The sequence below is a fragment of the Leopardus geoffroyi genome, chromosome B1, assembly GCF_018350155.1.
Source record: "Leopardus geoffroyi isolate Oge1 chromosome B1, O.geoffroyi_Oge1_pat1.0, whole genome shotgun sequence".
NCBI classification, from domain to species: Eukaryota; Metazoa; Chordata; class Mammalia; order Carnivora; family Felidae; genus Leopardus; species Leopardus geoffroyi.
In genome coordinates, this window is record NC_059327.1 from 61,991,356 (window position 1) to 62,012,367 (window position 21,012).

At 35.3% G+C, this 21,012-nt stretch overlaps 1 protein-coding gene and 1 non-coding gene across 5 annotated transcripts in view; both read right to left on the reverse strand.

The window, feature by feature from the left end:
• Positions 1-6,362: 6,362 nt before the first annotated feature.
• The window catches only part of TLL1 (tolloid like 1), a 213,385-nt gene continuing 198,735 nt past the window's right edge, over positions 6,363-21,012 (reverse strand). For all 4 annotated transcript variants that reach the window (XM_045463733.1, XM_045463738.1, XM_045463745.1 and 1 more), the window contains 3 exons: positions 18,825-19,038; positions 10,760-11,010; positions 6,363-9,556 (listed from right to left, as the gene is read on the reverse strand). In XM_045463733.1, the coding sequence (XP_045319689.1) occupies positions 9,422-9,556; positions 10,760-11,010; positions 18,825-19,038 (600 nt within the window). In that variant the 3' untranslated portion in view covers positions 6,363-9,421. The remainder of the gene's footprint in view (positions 9,557-10,759; positions 11,011-18,824; positions 19,039-21,012) is intronic.
• Positions 19,835-19,982, reverse strand: LOC123596624. The gene has a single exon (XR_006711780.1). It is a non-coding gene; the product is annotated as a small nucleolar RNA SNORA62/SNORA6 family (small nucleolar RNA).

Sequence of the window (21,012 nt, forward strand, 5' to 3'; positions counted from 1 at the left end):
GGTTATACACAAGCAGGAAGCAATCTAGATTTGGCCCACAAGAAATAGTTTGCCAACTCCTGATCTATTGGGTTGTTTGTATATTAGTAAATTTAAGATTCACTTATATAATTTGGGTTCTAGCATTTCATCAGTAATACAGACTGCAAATATCTTATATGTTAATATCTCTCTTACTGAAATCTTAATATTCTTCTTATCATGGATTCCATTTTTTTTATTATTTTGACAATTTTATGTATTTGAGACTGTGTGCTTACATTTGTCCAAATTTACGTTTTTAATTATTTTAATGTATTATTTCTTTTTACCATTGTGGAGTCACTCGTTTTATCTTAAATAATCTTTTGTGCCTTAAGATTTATCTTATATTACTCTAGAAACACCAGTTAACTTTAGCTTAGAATTTACCTTAGGTGATTTTTCATTTTCAAGTTCCCTCATACTATATTTCAGAAATATCCTTTTTAAGAGCTTATGAATGAATTTTTAATCCAATCTGAATATATTTTTCCTTAAATCTGAAATATTATAGGACTTACATTTATTGTGATTACCAGTATATTTATTTCCTCACTGACAAAATGGAGACAATAAAATATAACTAATAGTTAACTATGAGGTTAAATGAGTTAATATGTTCCACGTTTAGAAAAATACCAGTCAGATATATGTTTCAAATTTTAAAATTTACATATTATTGTTTTGGCCATCTTATTTTATACTTTTTCCTTTTGTTTCCTTTTTTCTGTGATTCACCAGTTTTTTATTTTTTTTATTTTTTATTTTTTTATTTTTATTTTTTTTCAAGATATGAAATTTATTGTCAAATTGGTTTCCATACAACACCCACTGCTCATCCCAAAAGGTGCCCTCCTCAATACCCATCACCCTCCCTCCCCTCCCTCCCACCCCCCATCAACCCTCAGTTTATTCTCAGTTTTTAAGAGTCTCTTATGCTTTGGCTCTCTCCCACTCTAACCTCTTTTTTTTTTTTTTCCTTCCCCTCCCCCATGGGTTACTATTAAGTTTCTCAGGATCCACATAAGAGTGAAAACATATGGTATCTGTCTTTCTCTGTATGGCTTATTTCACTTAGCATCACACTCTCCAGTTCCATCCACATTGCTACAAAGGGCCATATTTCGTTCTTTCTCATTGCCATGTAGTACTCCATTGTGGATATAAACCACAGTTTCTTTACCCACTCATCAGTTGATGGACATTTAGGCTCTTTCCATAATTTGGCTATTGTTGAGAGTGCTGCTATAAACATTGGGGTACAAGTGCCCCTATGCATCACTACTCCTGTATCCCTTGGGTAAATTCCTAGCAGTGTTATTGCTGGGTCATAGGGTAGGTCTATTTTTAATTTTCTGAGGAACCTCCACACTGTTTTCCAGAGTGGCTGCACCAGTTTGCATTCCCACCAACAGTGCAAGAGGGTTCCCGTTTCTCCACATCCTCGCCAGCATCTATAGTCTCCTGATTTGTTCATTTTGGCCACTCTGACTGGCGTGAGGGATTCACCAGTTTTTTCATACTATTCTTAATATTATTTTAAAATTACTTTTCCCTCTCTATTGGTTAGAAATTATTTATCCTGCTTATATTCTTTTGGTTATTCTTATAACTTTACCCGGTATTTAACAAAGTATAGAGTTAATCTTTTTCTCAAACACTATGAGAAACTTAGAACTCCTCAAATCTAACGATCCCTCTTTAGTTGTATATAATACAATTATATGTCAAATTATATGTCAAATCACAATTATAATAAAAAAAGTCTTATAATTCCACTTTCTCTTCAAATTAGTCATTATTATTATTTTTATAGTATTAATATGTTTTAAACTGACACATAATTACCAGTTACTCTGATCACTATTCTTTCTTGCATATCACTCGCTCATTTTTCCATTTTTCTTCCAGAAGAAAATGCATTTTTTAAAGTTTATTTATTTTAGGGAGAGTGAGCGAGAGAGAGAGAGAAAGAAAAAGGGAGAGTGAATGAGTTCAAGTGGGAGACGGGCAGAGAGGGAAAGAGAGAGCATCCCAAGCAGGCTGCGTGCTTTCAGCACACAGGCTGAAGCCTGATTTGGGGCTGAAGCCCACAAATTGTGACATCATGACCTGAGCCAAAATGAAGAGTCTGATGCTCAATCGACTGAACCATCCAGGCACCCCAAAAGAAAATTCCATTAACGATGAATATCTGTTAGTGGTAAACTCTTTGTTTTTACTAACCTGAAATTGACTTAATCCCCATTTGTAATTAGTAGCTCAACTGGACACAAAAATTTAGACCAACAATCACTTGCTGTTAATATCTTGAGATTTTATTTCAGAATACACTGTATTTCTAAAATAATTTCCTTGGTAGCCTTTTCTTTGGTTACTTTTAAAGATGTTTTTCTTTAACTTCGTGTTCTGCAATTTTAGTACTCTGTGTCTGGGTGTAGCTTGCTTTTTATTTTGTTTGGGAACTTACTGTGTTTCCAGAATGTGAAGATACACATCTTCGGAAAATTCTGAGGCATTTCAGATATTATCTACTGAATATTTTCCTCCATTCTCTACATTCTTGTTTTAAACTCCTAATAACATATGCTGAATATTCACATTCTATTCCACATCGCTAAATATAATTTTTTCATCTGTCTCCCTCTTTTTAAGCTCTCCCAGTTCATAAATTATTATCAGCAGCTGTATCTAATCTAAATTTTAAATTTCAATTACTGTATTATTTTATTTCTACAAATTCAACTTATTCTTTTTAATTTTTATTTAATTTTATTTTAGAGACAGAGCACTCAAGCAGGGGAGAGGGGCAAAATCAGGAATGGAGCCTGACCTGGGGCTTTATTCCACGACCCTGGGATCATGACCTGAGCTGAAATCAAGAATCAGATACTCAGCTGACTGAGCCACCCAGGTGCCCTGTGAATTTATTCTAAAAAAACAAAAAAAACAACAAAAAACCCTCAGTATTTTGATAGTGTCTAAACCTTTCCCATATATTTCCTCTTTTTAAAATCATTTTGCTCTACATATAATTCCAGTATCCAAAGTTGTGAAGTATAACTATGCCACCTGTTACTTTGCATTACTCTTACCTAAATATTTTATAATTTTTTGTTGTGCCATCACATCCCATTCTATGAAACATTATCTGTAGGGCTAATGTTTGGCGAGTATATGCCCCTGGAGTGCCTTGTATGTGAGTATGCTCTTGAGAGGCTTGGACCTGACCAATATTTAAAAAATATATACATGTTGACTTGAAGAGGGGCGCAAATAGTGAGGCAGTGAGACATTTCACTGTCCCACAAGTCACACTGTTATTGCAAAACATTTCTTTTCCACCAGTTAGGCCAGCATGGATTGGAGATTTTAGGTTTCAAGCATCTTAATGTGTATCATAATAAGAATTAGAATTCAGGGCACCTGGGTGGCTCAGTTGGTTGGGTTTCTGAATTCAGCTTAGGTCAAGATTTCAAAGTTTGTGAGTTCAAGCCCCACATCGGGCTCTGTGCTGACAGCTCAGAGCCTGGAGCCTGCTTTGGATTCTGTGTCTCCCTCTCTTCCCTTCCCCCACTTGCACACTGTCTCTCTCTCAAAAATAGATAAACATTAAAAAAAATTTTTTTAATTAGAATTTATCAAGCACTGTTGGTGCTGGCAATAGATAGTGCTTTTTATAAGTTACATTGTTTAGTTTTACTTGTTAAATGATTACATGAACAAATATCAGAATTTTGATACACTATGTCACCCCCATCACCCATCTTGAGAGTGAATAATTTATAAGTTGAACATACAAATGATTGATGCAAAAAAAAAGTTAATTTTAGAGGGCAATTGAAATTTTAAAAATAAATGCAAGTAATACGACAGTAGAAAACCAAGGATGAGGAGAGGGTGCGTGTTAATGCTTTTCTCAAAATACAAACCGTGTTATTTGGAATAATGTCCCACAAATGGCTGTAAGATACACATGCATGTATTATATTGCAGTTTTGACAGTCTGTGATCGCTTTTATTAGTGTTTATCTCTTTAACTAGAATTTAACCTTCACAGAAGCAAACGTGCTTTTTTTTTCTTTTTCAACCTTTCATTAAGCTCTTAGCAAGTACTGAGCATATTAGAAGGCATTAAATTAAGCAAGTATTTCTGGAATGAAGAAATAAATGAAATAAGTGAGTGAATAAACTAAAGTGCATGGTTGTAATAAGTCTTTTGGTTGGAAAATGACGAAACTTATTATGAACGACCTTTTGCTCCCAGGGAATTCAAACACAAATAATAGACATTCAGTGGTATAAAAAGGACCTTAACAAATATATTAGATCCTTGTGGGAAATCTTCTTGCAATTTACTTTGATTTTTAATTATAGCCTCCTAAAGAATGTTCACTAAATATTTTTTTAGGATAGCTTTGTATATCTAAGCTTTATTATGTATAAGCCTTTCACTTTATTTGCCCTTTGTATTTAAATAAATCTTCCTATTTAAATAATTTAATGGCATGCCTTGAAATAACCCCTTCCCCCTGACCTCAACCTTAACACCATTATTTTAGCATTTAGCTGCCATTTCTGTGAGTCACTGATTCTGATGTAAAAATATCACAAGGGAATATAGATGCACTTTCACATTTTGATAAAAAATTATCATATTTAACCCAATTTCTAAAAGTTACTCTTTTAAAAAAAAACTCCCAATGGAGCTTTTGACAGATATGAGATTTGTCAGTTCTTAGATTTGTTGTGTAGTTAAACATTATGACTAATATAATCACCCCTTTATATTATTTAATAGAAGAAACACTTGGAATTGGTTTTTTAAATATAATTTTTAAAATACACCGAAGCATTAAGCACATGTTTATACTATTATAAATTGCTTTGAATAACCTTAGTTGCTATTTTGTATTTCAGAAGCAAGTATGCTCAAAACTTCGATAGCTGGCCAAAAATAAAACGCTGTATAACTAGTTTTCCAGCTATATGAACAACGTAGGTAGAGCAAAGTAAGAGCAAAGGGATTGGTAAAGCCAGTAGCTTGTATTCAGATAGAAATGACCCATAATAAACATAAGTAATTTCATTACTCACTTAACACCTCCACACTGGCCGCAAAGGCAAGATAAGACCCGGCTACCAGGACCTTTTATCCACATGTCTTAAGCTACATATCGGCTTCTTAAAGTCTTCTGTGTTCATTTGCTTTAACCCGGATATGTTGCCACTTACAAGTTTTCTCAAGTTAAAGGTTGATTTTACTGTTTTAATTTTTTATATAAAATATTGGATGAGAAGGGGGTTATATATAATGAGATGTGCTCAGGGCCCTATAATCCTTTTGGAGTCGTTCTGCGTGGTCTCTGCACCAGGACCGGACTGGGGTCACACGGTGAGCCTGGGTGCAGGTTGAATACGCTGGGGGTGGCTGAAAGGAGAGCCATGAAATCAGTTGATGTCGAAAGAAAGCTTGAAGACTAATAACATCTCAAAATGTATTAGATCTGTGCATTGCGTCGTCAATTATTTCCTAAGCTAATGGCAATATGTCTTAATTTTATAACAGTAACACTAAAGACTAACAGCTAACTATTCATTGGCAACCATTTACTATGCATTGAAGCATAAAAAGCTTTAATTCATTCGCAGGCCAGCTTTTTTTTTTTTTCTTTTTGATATGCTCATTTTACCTAACTTTTCTTATTAAATAGAAGGTATTCCTTCAAGTTATAAATCTTTACGAGGTAATTATTGTTCCTGCTTTCTTCCTCCCGTGCCAGATTTCACAAGTGGTATTAAAGGTTTTCCAAAAAGCAAGTTTTATTCCCATTGTCACTAAACACAATTTCCAAACATTTTGATAACTGCCCTAAGTTAAGTTTAAATGTCACACATGGCTACAGTTTACTTTTAAAAAGTAACATTTACTTGAATGAGCTTGAGTAACATTCAAGTAACATTTACTTGAATTCAAAGTAACATTGAATAAGATGTTTACATTTACTTCTGAAGAATAATAATTAGTCATTAGATGCTTTTAGAAATTTTCTCTATGGGCGAACAAACTTTAGTATTTGAGGCTTACCCTGAAAATATATAGTAATAATAGAAACCAAATATGAGAGACTAAGAACTCTAAAAACAAAACTGGACAGCATTTGAATCTGATACTGTGATATATTAAAATTAGGCCTGGATAGCAAAAAGCCAGCCAATACAAGAAGGGGACATTTGGAGACTTTGGAAATATTGTTTGTTCTCGCATACTTTCAAAAAATGTTGTTTTGTGAAATTATGCTAAGTCACGACCTCATAAATAGACTAGATTAATATTCAAGTTGACTTGAAAAATAATTTAATAAAATCATAGGAAGTAGGAGCAGTTTTTTTCTGTGGATAGCCAGTGAGGATTGTATAGGAGTTAGAACTTTGGCAAATAGAGAGCACAACCAATATACTGATGTAGGGGTTGAAAATAATTTACAAAATTAATTTAATAAAACGCTTGAAACAGTAGCTAACAATAATTAACAAAATGACAACAAAGCTGTTTGTACTTGCAATTAACAACATATTTAAGCCCAAACTGAATTAATATAAAAATAATATGCAACGAATTGATATCTGACATAAGGTACGTTAAAAATTAATGTTCACATTGAAGACTTGAAGTTGTGACATCTCCAAATACCTTTTCACTTTCACTTCTCAGTTTTATTGAATGCAGCTCGTTGTGGCCTAATATGATGTCAATGGTAATACCCAAAATATTTCTTAATGTAGAACACTACATTTCCCCTATCACGCCAGATAAAATAGTTTAATATATTTACTTTAACAAAAGTCCATGGTTACTAACTCTGAGCTATAGAGCAGGTTTTGTTTCTTTAATTTCTAGCACTAATTGTGGTTCTTAAAGATATCTACAGCTGATATTTGAATTGTCATGCTGTTCCTGAAAAGAACAATATATTTATCCTGAAAGTTTTACTGTAATTCACCCCTAAAGTGTACTTTACGTGGAAAAGTTTCATCATAAAAACACTGTCCACTATTTATACATGTCCAGATCGATTCGACTACATTTCGTAGAACGAGCCCAGATTTTTATATCAGACAAGCTGGCTTTCAACATCTCACTTTACACTGTGACCCTGGGAATGTTACATACCTTCTATGAGCCTCCAGTCCTGAATTACAAAATGAGAACATCACCACAATCCTCAAACAGAAAAAAAAAAAAAAAAAGCTAGTGTCATGTGCCTAGCACCGGGCCAGGCATAGTGTAGACGTTAGGTGTTCATAATTTTTTCCTCCTTTTTGCTCACTCCTGATATATTTTGGCTAATTGAAGATTAGTGAAAAAATATGGAAGAAGTTACTGGAATAAATCAGCTCCACTAGAAAGCTCATTATATTGCAGGCAATAGTGACACATTCCCAAAGTAATGTTCAATAAGAACCGAAGAATGGTTTTAAAAATGTATTTACATAGCATAATTCAAATGCAATAAAATATTTTTCAGGGCAATGACAAAGAAAAGAAACAAGCTACACCTGTGTGTATAGTTTAATTTGTAAAAATGAAGAGAAATACCCAATTTTATTGAATGTCAAATGTTCATGGACAGGTAACAGAAACTAAGGTATTTCACGTAGTAATCTATGTCAACATCAAAACATATCAAAACAGAGTTTCTGTAAACGAAAAAGCCATTTTTATAATGGGGTTGATAATAATTAGAAGTTCCTATTAATTGTCCATGAAATCTCCTAAGAAAGGTGCTACTTCAGACAGGATTCTAAGTAGAACTTGGCACATAAATTCTAACTTTTCCATCCCCCACTACGTTTCACCTTCTTATAGCTCCGCTCACCCAGACAACCTCACATATACACACACAATATTAAAAACACGCATGGCTTTAAAGCAGAAAATTCATTTTCTACAACAAAAGCAAGACACCGTATTTATACCCGATGTTCTCAGTCACGGAAATGGGTTTTCCTCATGGAGTTGCTAATTCACATACATTATTAAGTTCAACCTTTTGAAATGTGTGTCTCTAGGAGGATCTGTTTGATCATGTGCAAGAATTCTAAGGCATTATAAGTAGTTGTTCCACAGGACAAGTGCTGCCCTTGCAATGATATACTCTTGATACGTTTGACAAGTCTTTAGTCTTCAAATGCCACCAGACAGACATAGGGAGACATTCATAGTCTACAGGTGGTTGGCTCAAAGGTCAAAAATTTTGTTTAAAAAAAAAAAAAAGTTTATGGAATAGCACCATAGAAAGTCTTTCGGAAACAAATCCTTTTTCAACTGAATCCCAAGAAGAAAGAGAGAGAGAGAGAGAGAGAGAGAGAGAGAAAGAAAGAAATCTTTCAATGACTACATGGCCTACTTACACTTCGTTTCTTTCTTTTTTTTTTTTTTTTTTTAAATACAACATTAACCGTGACAACGTCAGCAATAACAGCTATGACAGGTTGACAACAACAGAAAAGACGATAGCAGCTCTGGTGACTTGAGAATGGACCATCCAGGCAGTCACTAGAAGAATTCTGTTCACACCTGTTGGGAGTTCTCTCACGCAGTTCTAAGACATCACAGCGCTTCTTAAGTTTGGTGTGAAAAGGCAGCACTTTCACTGAAAGAACTGAGTTTACCAATCAGATGGGCATTTTCCAGCATTTAAATAAATGATGTCTAGAGATTAATTGCAATAATGGACACTACTGACATTTCCAACTTGTCAAAATGCCAGTAAAATGAAGTGGTCACAAGATCATTTGCGTCTCAAAGAGGTGAATCTGGCCTGCAAGGAAAGTGACTAAGCTGAAGTATTCCAGTTTCCAAACATCGGACACACCCACAATTAAAGTACAAAGCACCCTCAAAAGACTCCCATTTCCCAACATCCTATACGGATCTGCATCCAAGATACAAAGCCAAAGCAATTATCCTCAGACGCAGGAAGAGGGTTTTTCTGTATATGACCTGCAAGACCATTTTATTTCTCCCAAATGTTGAAGAATTGTCAAAAAGAACACTTTGCAAGGTCACAGACCCTGAACTGAACTGCTTGAGTTGCAAGGCATCTGCATCAAGCTGTCAACAAAAGCTTGTGGAGTCTTCCTTGAAGTAACATGACGCCCTTCCGCCAGCTTTATTTCGATTTATACCATCAAGCATGGAGCTCCAATCTCCTGGTAATGTTGATCAGAGTTAGGTGAAAACTTCTCTTGTAGTACAGAGATAATTCTGGTCTTACAGTTTTCTTCTGTTCACACTCGTTATATAAAACATTTGTGCTAATATCTTCATTTAAAAAAAAAATACGTCTTCTCTCCATTCTGCACATTCCTTGATGTTCTGATGGAGGTTTTGGTGTTATTTTTTGGTATGCATGGTGTCTGGATATCTAATACTTTTGTATCTTATATGAAATCCTTTCTTGTTGATTGTGTCATCAGTGTGAAAATGAATTAAAACCGCATCCCCAATGGAGTAGATTTCTTCTGGTGGCTAAAGACAAAAAGAAACACACAGGCAAATAAACAAACAGAAGGAGTCATTTTTTTCTTCATTGAGATTCATATTTGGGATTGGGGGGGGAGTGGGGTATATATGACTTAATCCTCTCAACAACCTGGAATAGTGAATACGTGTGGCTTCCTCATTCTACAGATGAGCAAACGTGAGTTTCAGAGAAGCAAATGACATGCTCAAGATCATAGTTATAGGTAGTGATGTCGCTGGGCTTGGAACAGAAGTGTGTTTCCAAGCTGGTGTGTCGTTTTTTTTCTCCCCCCAAAATTTTAAGCCCAGTTCCTTTGATTTAGAAATAAAGTGAGGTTCAAAGAGCATAAAGAGCTATCAAATTTATTTCAGAAGGTGCTCTGAGGCAGAGACAGTTCCAGAATCCAAATCATCCCTCCCTTCCTGTTTCAATAATCTAAACACCAAGAATCTTTTTTGTTTCACTGCAGCTGGTATTTGGACAGGAGTTTGAGAGTATTCATGTTCAGTATTATTTAAGCAATAGACACTGATAGACAAAAAAAGAGCGGGGGCGGGGGGGGGGGCCTAATGTCTTCTGAACAAAATAAGTCTTCAGAAGACCACTTGATATTTATCTTAAGCTTTCCTTTTTCTTATTTCTTGTGGCAACGCTCTGTGACCTGTACGCTGGCATTCTGTCCCATCCACAAGTGACACGCTGCAGTGGAACAGCAATCTGGTAGCACTGACTGAGTCCGCACAGCACTGGTGGACCCCACCACTCAGCAGGTGTATTCTTTGAGAGGGGAATGTCAACATGGGTTGTGTGCATATTACTTTGCCTTTATGCTGTAATTTAGGAAGTTGACCCAATTGTCAAAGGTGTGTGTTTAAATGTATTGCCTTTAGATTCCTCAAGGTTGAAATATTTATTACACAAGAAGAACATGAATAAAAAAGTTAGAATGTGGAGACTAACAGCAAATTAGAGCTACCAAATTCATCCCTCTTGCGTGAGAGTATTGAGAAAATTCAATAGAGATAGAGAAAGAGGTGAGGGAGAAGAGGCATAGTATAATTTGTCAAGCCAATAACAATACAGTGTAACCTTTTTTTTTTTTTGTAAAAATATTGTCAATTTGTACATGGCACACATAACAATCATGAATCATTGAGCTTTTTTTTTTTTTCAATCTGGCTATGGTTTCCTGCTGGTACTGTATTTACCCCTGATCCACAGAATCGACCAAGCCCCACCGCTGTCGAATCGAGACCATCAAAGAGCTCAACATAGTCATAGCCACAGTCAGCTTCTTCCTCCACCTCGAAAATCGGGAAGGATAACTCCAGGCGAAAGCCACGTTCTGACACTACCAGCCATTCACAGTCGACCTGTCCCGGGTAGTTGTTATCACCAAACTGAGCATGCGAGTATAGATCTCTGGGTTTCGGTTCCGCTTTCAGTCGACCGCCACACTCTGCCCGGAAAAGAAAAATGAAATCAATCCAGTGAGGTGTCACAAGTCCCCTTTCAAATTTGATGTAGTCTAACCCTTCTCTACTTTCTGAATTCATTTTCATCACCGGATGTGTGTCCCATAATTGTGGGGTCTGTGCAACAGGTACTGACACGGGCACTACACGCAGACTGCTGGGTTGGAATACCACCTCCAACACCTACTAGCTCAGTTAACTTTGTATGAGTGATGCCATTTCTCTGATCCATAGGGCAAAATGCAGGTGATAATATAACAACAGTAGCAATCTTAGCGGGCTTTGAGGATTTAATGAATACATGAAAATCACTTAAAACAGTGCCTAGCGTCTAGTAACTCTTAATAAATATTTTTGTTACACACGATACTGTTTTTAGTTCCAAATAACTAGTTCTAATAGAAAAAAGATCATTATCTTCATTCAAGCTTAATCTTAATCGATTAAGAACCCAGAATCCAAACGAATAAGAAAGAATTTAAAAATCAACAAAATATAAGACACTGGGTAGCTCAGTCGGTTAAGCGTCCGACTCTTGGTTTTGGCTCCAGTCATGGTTTTGCAGTCTGTGAGTTCAAGCCCCACATCGGGCTCCCTGCTGGCAGTGCGGAGCCTGCTTGGGATTCTCTCTCCCTCTCTCTCTGCCCTTCCCCACCCCCCACTCTCTCTGTCTCTCTCTCTCTCAAAAACAAATAAGCCTTAAAAATATCAACAAAATGTATAAAATTTCTATGTATGTGTGCATGATATAGAACTCTACATACAATATATAGAACAGTTTGACTTGGGTAGAAATATTTACCTAACTGGGTTGGGAAAAACATACACACATCCTTAATTGCAGTTACCTTTGTAGTTCCAGAAGCTACTAAGTATATTTGTGTTTGTAATAAATAAAAAAATTTAAATGCTCTTTTCACAGCTTCTTTTTCAGAGAGATATCAATAAACTTATGGATTACCAGTTATTGCTTTTGTCATTAGAGGTAAATACACCAAATAGATAAGTATGCATAAAAGTTTATAGCCAGTGTAATTTAGATATAACACTTTAAAAATTTTTTTCTCAGAAATTTTGTAATCTTCGCCCCCAAGCCTCCTAATAACTAGGGCCTATATAGGTTATTATCCCTAATAACTAGGCATTATATGTATTATTATGGCAGAGGGTCAGGGGCAAAGGAGATAAAGAAAGGGATATAAACATGTCAGAAGCAAGTAGAGTTTCTTTCTCTCTCTGTTTGTCAAACACTGAGAGATCCCTGGGAAGCCACGATTTCCGTGCTAAGACCGGGAAAATCTCAGGAAAACTGGAATAAGTTGGGAGGGGACAGAAAGGAAAGCCCAAGATGAAAAGATGTGGACAAGCAGGACACTGGCTATCAAACCACAACTGTGACATTGTCATGATCATGCGACCAAACCATCCTCAGCAGCGCCCTGTGAGGATGGATCGTGCAATTACAAACACTTAGCTGGAGTTTTCAGGTCTGTGTACAGTTTACCCACACTGTGGCTTGGTGACTTTCAATAACAAAATATTTCTGAATCTCCAGGATGGAACCACCGCTCAGATGTGTCTAAATATATGTAGGCACAAAGACATTTAGATTCCTGTGTGTGGCTAATATCCAACTGGAGTTCCAACCACGAGAATGACTGCCCCCTAGGCTGTGCTCCATGATGAATGTCAATGTCCCTCTATGTTCCCGGTGGCAGATGGGGCATCCTGCTATCATAATGGAAGACTTACATTTTTGAAGCCCGGGAAAATATTCTGTGAAAAATGTTTCCAAATGTAATATGTAAGTGTATAAACCAGTGTAATCTCATTTAGAGGTTTTTTAGAATTCTACCTGTTCTCAAAGTTTGATATAATTGCCGGATTTGTTTTGGTTTCGACTTTTTAAAAAACTTTTATCCCACAGCCAGGAAGAGCTGAAGGCACAGACTGTGTGTTGGGAAGAAGGCTTTAGTTTCAGTGTGCCTGCCTTGTACAAACAAAGTAGCAAGACAAAGAACAGGATCCAGAAGATACAATTCTCTGCCAGTCCCAACTTCCAACAAAAATCAAGGAGGAAATGAACTAGTGGAATAAAATGGAAAAGGAGGGGCTCCTGGGTGGCTCAGTCAGTTGAACCTCTGGCTTTGGCTCAGGTCATGACCTCACAGTTTGTGAGTTCAAACCCCGTGTGGGGCTCTGTGCAGACGGCTCGGAGCCTGGACCCTGCTTCAGATTCTGTGTCTCCTTCTCTCTATGCCCTTCCCCGCTCAGGCTCTGTATGTGTGTGTGTGTGTCTCTCTCTCTTAAAAACAAACATTTAAAAAAATTAAACAAAAATGGAAAGGGAGATTTCATGAAACCACTCAGGCTCTGTGTGTGTGTGTGTGTGTGTGTGTGTGTGTCTCAAAAATAAACATTTAAAAAAATTAAACAAAAATGGAAAGGGGATTTCATGAAACGTTTGTGAATCTGAACATGACAGTGAAGGGTTATAACTGGGTTTTATTGAAAATTTCTAGAAAATGGCAATATTCAAAATAAATAAATTCCATTTAAGGGTGACTAAAAATGTTTCAGAAAGTTCACCGGCTTTCGTTTATCTGTTTCAGAGCACAACTGCATTCCTATGGATCACTGCTCAAACTAATAAATCTGGAATTAATGATCCAACAGTGAAAAAGAGACAGAGACAGAGACAGAGACAGAATTTAGTCCACAGAATAAAATTTTTAAGAACAAACATTTGAATATTATATGCAGAAGAGGTGTGATTTTAATATGCCCTGAGAGAAATTCCATACGCAGAAAATAACAGGCAGAATGAGGGCAATTGCTTACAAGCGTCTTTGAGAATCCTTGTGGCAATTCTTCAAAATTTAGTTCATGTATCATTTAATATGGTCCCTATAAAGGATGTTTTTTAGGTAAATACACTCCCTGCAAATATTCTGTTCATTTACTAAATTGGAACAATATAAAAGTAGTGTAGCATGTCAGCAATATTGTTTTTAAATCAATTGTTTGAATGTACTCTATAAGCTGCCAGAACATCTTCTACAGAATTCTGGAAAATGAAAATAAAGCTGCATAAGATAGGTGACAAGAAGGGAAGAGAAGCCTGGGGGTGACTTTGCTTTTAATTTGGAAAGACATGATTGTTTGTTTCCTGATAAAGTATTAAATTCCCAAAGAGGTCCTGTAACTTGACCTACAAATGCCTTTAGTGGACATTCTAATTTAATTGAGTTAGATCAAAATAATTTCCTTGCTAAGAAGTTTAATAATGTATTATTTTATTTTTTTTTAATGTCATTGATAAATAGTATGATGTTGTATGCTACAGGAAAGAAGTCCTACCAGACGGGCCATGTTTTATTTTATTCATTTATTTTCTTAATATTTCAAGTTTTTATTTAAATTCTAGTTGGTTAACATATAGTGTAATATTAGTTTCAGGAGTGGAATTTAGTGATTCGTCACTTACATACAATACCCAGCACTCATCACAAGTGCCCTCCTTAATGCCAATCACCCATTTTGCCCAACCCCCCACCCACCTCCCTTCCATCAACCATCAGTTCCTTTTCTGTAGTTAAGACTCTCCTATGGTTTGCCTCCCTGTCTCTGTTTTTTTTTTTTAATGTTTATTAATTTTTGAGAGACAGAGACAGAGAGACAGAGCGTGAGTGGGGAAGGGGCAGAGAGAGAGGGAGACACAGAATCCAAAGCAGACTCCAGGCTCTGACCTGTCAGCACAGAGCCCGATGCAGGGCTCACACCTGTGAACTGCAAGATCATGACCTGAGCCTAAGTTGGATACTTAACCGACCGGGCCACCCAGGGTGCCCCAGATTGACCATGTTTTAAAATATTATTTTCTCTTCACATTTCCACCTTTTTCTATATGATAGCCATATCCTCTGAGAGAATACACAGGATATATATATATATATATATATATATATATATATATATATTTTTTTTTTTTTTTTTACCGGAGGATTTGTTTCCTTTCATAAGTTTATTTAAGGGTAGTGGAATACCATTTGTTACCTGATTAAAATATATTTAGGCTTAGAATTTGGACACTATCAGAGAATGAAAAGGACTCTTCCCAATAAAGTCCATTACTCGTGGATTTTTTTTACGTAGCATTACTTGTGAAAAAAAGTAGCCATAAAACCATATTAGAGCAATATTTCTCATCAGCTGGCTTCAACATTCATGGTATTAGAAACTTGTGGATAAAACTCAAATTTTATACAGAAATATATATAAGTGTACTCAAGCAAATTAAAAGGCGAATTTCAGGGCCCATCAAGAAGAGTTACAGATATTCTAGAAGCAGTTAAATAATGAATAAGAGTTTTATACATGTAGAAAAAAATGACTGATGTAGTACTGGACTTGGCTGTCTTGTCAGTAGAAATTGACTGAAAAATCCTAAGTACAGAAACATCTGAAAATCAGAAGTTTAACTTGTCAGACTGTAAGCTGTCAACAGGCAGGGATTCCTTCTATTTCCTTATCAACTCCCACAAATTGCTGAATTTTTTGCTATAAATTACCAATACCTTACAGTCTATCCAAAGCAGGTGTCAAATAAATATGTGATGAAAGACTATGTGATAAATTAACTTATTAAAGAGAAAGCTTTAGGAGACATAAATAGGAGGCAGCACCTCAGAGGATTTCAACATGTATGGCTACTAGAAAGTAACAGTATAAAACAAATCTACCCAGAAAAGATGCCTGGTTAAGGGAGGGCAAAAATTTATGCATTAAGAAAAAAAAAAACACAAACAGATAATATGAAAAATTTTGATAACAGCAAATGAGCCTGAGTTAAGAAGCCAAGATTCTAATACCAACTATTATTTTTTTGTTCTACTTCAAGCATTTAAGTTTTTGTTCAGAATCCTTAACTGTGAGATGACAGGGCCGGATTAAAAGATATCCAGGGTACGTTTTCACCTAATGAAAATATGACTCACGCTGCTCAATTGGGTATTTGAATGAATGTGAACAGAACAGGGCAATAAAATAGGCCTAGCCAGTTACATACTTTAAACAGAGGGTTTTTTAAAACTTACATAAGGAAAAATTCAATCTCTACCATTGCTTCAATAACAGACCAGTTTGGTATCCTTTTTCATCCTAATCTGAAACTTTTACGTTAAGAGAAAATATACTGTGGTGGAAAGTATGTGAGCTTTGGAGATAGGTAGTATAAAGATCAAATTCAGGCTTTGACATGATTTTAGAAATCTCTAAAAAATAATTAATCAATTTCTTTATCTGAAAAATGAGAATTTGGATGATTAATTAATTTTTAGAGATTTCTAAAATTTCTTTATCTGAAAAATGATAATAATACATCATATAGTCTTTATCTGAAAAATGAGGATAATAACACATCGTATAGTCTTTTGAGGATTCAGTATACGTAAAGTGTATATATTAAGTACATGTGTGTGCCTAAATGTCAAATGCATGCTATATAGACCATCAGATCTCAATATGTGATCTCATTGAGAAATTAGATCCTAACAATGGGTTCTTAAGGGTTATATAAACACTGCAAATAGGGTTCATGAGCAGAGGCCATGCAAAATTAACAAGTTGTGGAGTTTTACAGCTATAAGAAACCTTAAATAGTAGTTTACAGATAAAGAAACAGATCCAAAGAAATGATCCTTTCCAACGTTCCCAGCTAGGTAATGGCATCATTAGATCCAAACCCCAAATGTATCAACATACCAGAATGTGATATAAGTCTTAATCCTTCTACTTACCAAAGGTAAGAAGAGATAGTATGAGATACTATAAAAGTAAGTTTTTACTAACGTAAGAAAGAGGAATTCATAGACAGGAAAATTAAAAATATTATATAGTCAGATATTTCAAGAACTTTGACAGCATATTTTTATACTGCTTTCTTGGAACTTATGACACCCAGGATATTAAAGTATGCATATATATGCCATAAACTCTGTGCTATCAGAAAAGCATTGATAGGGGCGCCTGGGTGGCGCAGTCGGTTAAGCGTCCGACATCAGCCAGGTCACGATCTCGCGGTCCGTGAGTTCGAGCCCCGCGTCAGGCTCTGGGCTGATGGCTCAGAGCCTGGAACCTGTTTCCGATTCTGTGTCTCCCTCTCTCTCTGCCCCTCCCCCGTTCATGCTCTGTCTCTCTCTGTCCCAAAAATAAATAAACGTTGAAAAAAAAATTTAAAAAAAAAAAAAAAAAAAAAAAAAAAAAAAAAAGAAAAGCATTGATGAAGTAATGGGATTCCAATCATTCCACCCCTTCAATGCATAACAAGTTATCAGGAATATTTAAAGAGGACATGTCAAATGGGTGGAAAATCAATAGTACGAAATGTCTATAGTCCGTGAAAAATTTTTCTCAAACATAATATATATAATATATATAAATATAAATATATAAATAATTTTAAATATAAATATTTATGCTAATCCTGAGAAACAATTAATTTGAATTATCAATGAGTCCAACCATTCCTAGTATGAATTAGATCAATATTTTGACAATATTCACTTTTTTTTAAATGTTTTTTTTTATGTTTATTTTTGAGAGACAGAGACATACAGAGCACGAGTGGGGAAGAGGCAGAGAGAGAGGGAGACACAGAATCTGAAGCAGGCTCCAGGCTCTGAGCTGTCAGCACAGAGCCCGACTCGGGGCTCCAACTCACGGACTGCGAGATCATGACCTAAGCCGAAGTTGGACGCTCAACTAACTGAGCCACCCAGGCGCCCTGGACAATATTCACTTTCTCACATATAGACTTCAATATAAATCTAATGCTCATAACAAAATGTATTAAACTGGAAAGTAATATTGGATAATGGAATAATTAAAATTCTGATTTCTCACATAAAATTAAAAAAATTCAAACAAAAAATCAGGAGACCATGATGAAAATTACTACACTCAAAATGTTTCCTGGTAAAATATGTATACTATTTCTAGTGCGTTTTACACCAAGATGGATTTCTACCAGGCGGTGTCTAAGCGGTTTATGCATCATGAGTGCCACTAGGTGGCACTATAAGCTAAATGACTTTAGGAAACTACAATCAACTGATTTTTTTATTTTTAACTGAATGAGAAAAAAAGGACATTTCCTAGACATTTATGAAATATATTATTAGGCTGGCTCCAAGTTATAAAAAATGTTATTCTACATTTTGCCTAAAATTTTCCATACTTTTCTAAATTATATTTTATTTGTTGAAGATTTTCATTACAAAGTCAAATTAGGGATTAGGATTAGGAAAAAGATTGTGTTGCATACCAAATAAAGGGAAAAACAAATGGGGCTCTGTAAAACAGAGAGATAAATCTCAAAACTGAGATTTATAAAAATATATTAATTCAAAATCTAGGTAACCAGGTAGGATGTTAGAGAAAACATAATTCTTGAATACTAAGATATAGATTTTTAACTGTTAAACAGAACATATAAATCAAACTGCCAAAGTGAATATGGAACATATTATACAAATATTTAGAGATAATTCTACCTGGTCATACTGCATTGAACATGAATGAGATCAAATTATTGCATTTCCTTTTAATGTTCAACAACTACAAAGACATATAGGTAGGATGCAACATTGCTCTCAAATATTTTACAAAATGCTCCAGTGAGATTTCTTCTACTGTCCTCAGAGATTCGTTAATGTTCCTGTTATAGGATCCACTGCATTCATTCCCGGAAGAGAAACCTAGATCTTAGGAAAGAGAAACATGGCCCTGATTTGCTGACCTGTAGAATGTGTGGCTTGAAAGCCTTTTCTTTGAACAGATGCATCAGAAATAAACCGAACAAACATTTTATTTCCGGTGGCCACAAGGGGCTCTGGTATCTTGCTGCCACATAGTCGTCCAAGAATTGGTGATTTTTCTGTTTCTCCATCAAATACTTCCAAGTGATCATAAGCACACTCTTGATGCTGCTCAATCTCAAACTCACTAAAGGCCTGGTTAAAAACAAAAAAAGAAAGAAGAAGAAGAAAGGAAAAGAAAAATAAAAAATCACATATCACTCAAAATGGGTTCTTTCCTTTGGAGCAGAAATACAGATCAATAAAACATGCTCAGGACATATAAATAAAGAAATCCATGTGGAGCATTACTGAAAGAGTGTGAAATCAACAGGATGTAAAATCTCTGCAAAAACATAAGGAGGAAAACAATGCAATAACTCCGGGTGAAATTCTACTATTTAACTATTTCAACTAAATCTACTATGACAATCTATTCCAAAATATAGACAAATTGTAATCACAAAGTGACATTTTATTCTGAATATAATTCTAAGTTTACACTGAATGCATCAGAAAACAAAAATTGAATTTTAACATTTTTAAATTTTTCTAAAAAGTTGAATCCTCTGGTTTTGATGATCATAAACTATTGAACATCATATACTACCTTGGATGTACTTTGTGTACAAGTACCTTGGGACACTTAAGCAGAAAACCTCTTATAGTTATTGTTATATCTTCACAAAAATTAAGCACAGTAAATCTTAATAGGATAACTAAAAGGGCATTTTCACTATATACTTCTTTATTTAGATCCTACAAACCCATATTATTAGAGAGTCCTAATATGATTTTAGGCTACATTATTGTTAATTAACTTTTAAGATCGATGGTATACTTATTTTAATATTTAGAGTCTTGCCAAGTTTAGTATGCCTTTAAAAATTATTTTAATTTTCCTGCGTAGTAATTTTTATGTATGAGTCTGAGCAATTAATTATTTTTTTATACTTGTAGCAAGAATTACTATCAAACTCCACTCCCTGGGCCAGAAACCAGTGTTAGCGAAAGACTCGCCCTCATGTAGCACACTACCTACACTTGTGAGCTCATCAGCCAGCCAGCGGCCTCACTTCCATGCTTTAACAAAGTACAGAAGCAAATTCTTAAAATGAAAATTCATTAAATGTATAACACATATTAAACATCACAAAGGAACGTGTAATCGAGACAGACTGAAAATAGTAATGTCCAAACTATTAATAATTCCAGGAATTCTAGGTTATTTGCCATCGCCAATTAAGGCTTTTTCCTTTCCCTGAGAAAACCATCATGCCTTCAAGAAATAAACTATAGCTTCCACTAAAGTCTATGGAGCAAAGCTAAAACAAAATAATAAGGGAAACAACACCAAAGAAAGAGAACATGTACTCAAAAAATTCACTAATGTTGCTGTGGTCTCTGCAGCTTAACATATTTGCACAACACTTTTTACAGACACGTATTTAATGCAATATGGTGAAACTGTCACAATTCTAAGTTTAATTAAAACCATCAGTTTTGTAATTTTGAAAGAAAAAATCGACTAAGAATTAAGAATGGTTTTCCTTTGGTGCTGACCACAGTTATCTATCCCTTAACGCGTTGCCGTCTACTATCACTGACTTTGGAGGAGTAAGGGAAGAAACGAAAGAAGCAGTTTATATTAATTAGGGAGGAGGAGAAAGCAATGGAAGCTACTTAAAAGAAGAAACAAAAGAAAAGAAAGAGGTCTGATCTCTGCTGTTGTATATTCCGCCGCATCCTACTTAAAAGTATAAATTAAAATGTTATAACCAAAGAGCCTCAGAGAGTCATTATGTATTATAATTATAATGGGTAAAAAGGATTGTTCGCTGCATTCTACCAAGACCCTGGATAGTGTGAAAAAGATTAAATACAGCACAAAGAGTCCTACTGGAAACAAACCAACAAAAAACAGTGCAGAAAGATACAGTGAACAAGGAGACTTTAGCAGAGTGTATTTATCATGAAGTACAACATTCAAAGCAGGTGATCACTGAAGTTTTCCCCTTATTTAGCTCTGCAATCCAGTGGCAGAGAATGGAGTAGAGCGGCCGCAGTGTATGAGTGATATAGAAGACTCTGAATGGATGGTCGGCTGGACGTCCATTCGTTTACCTGTCT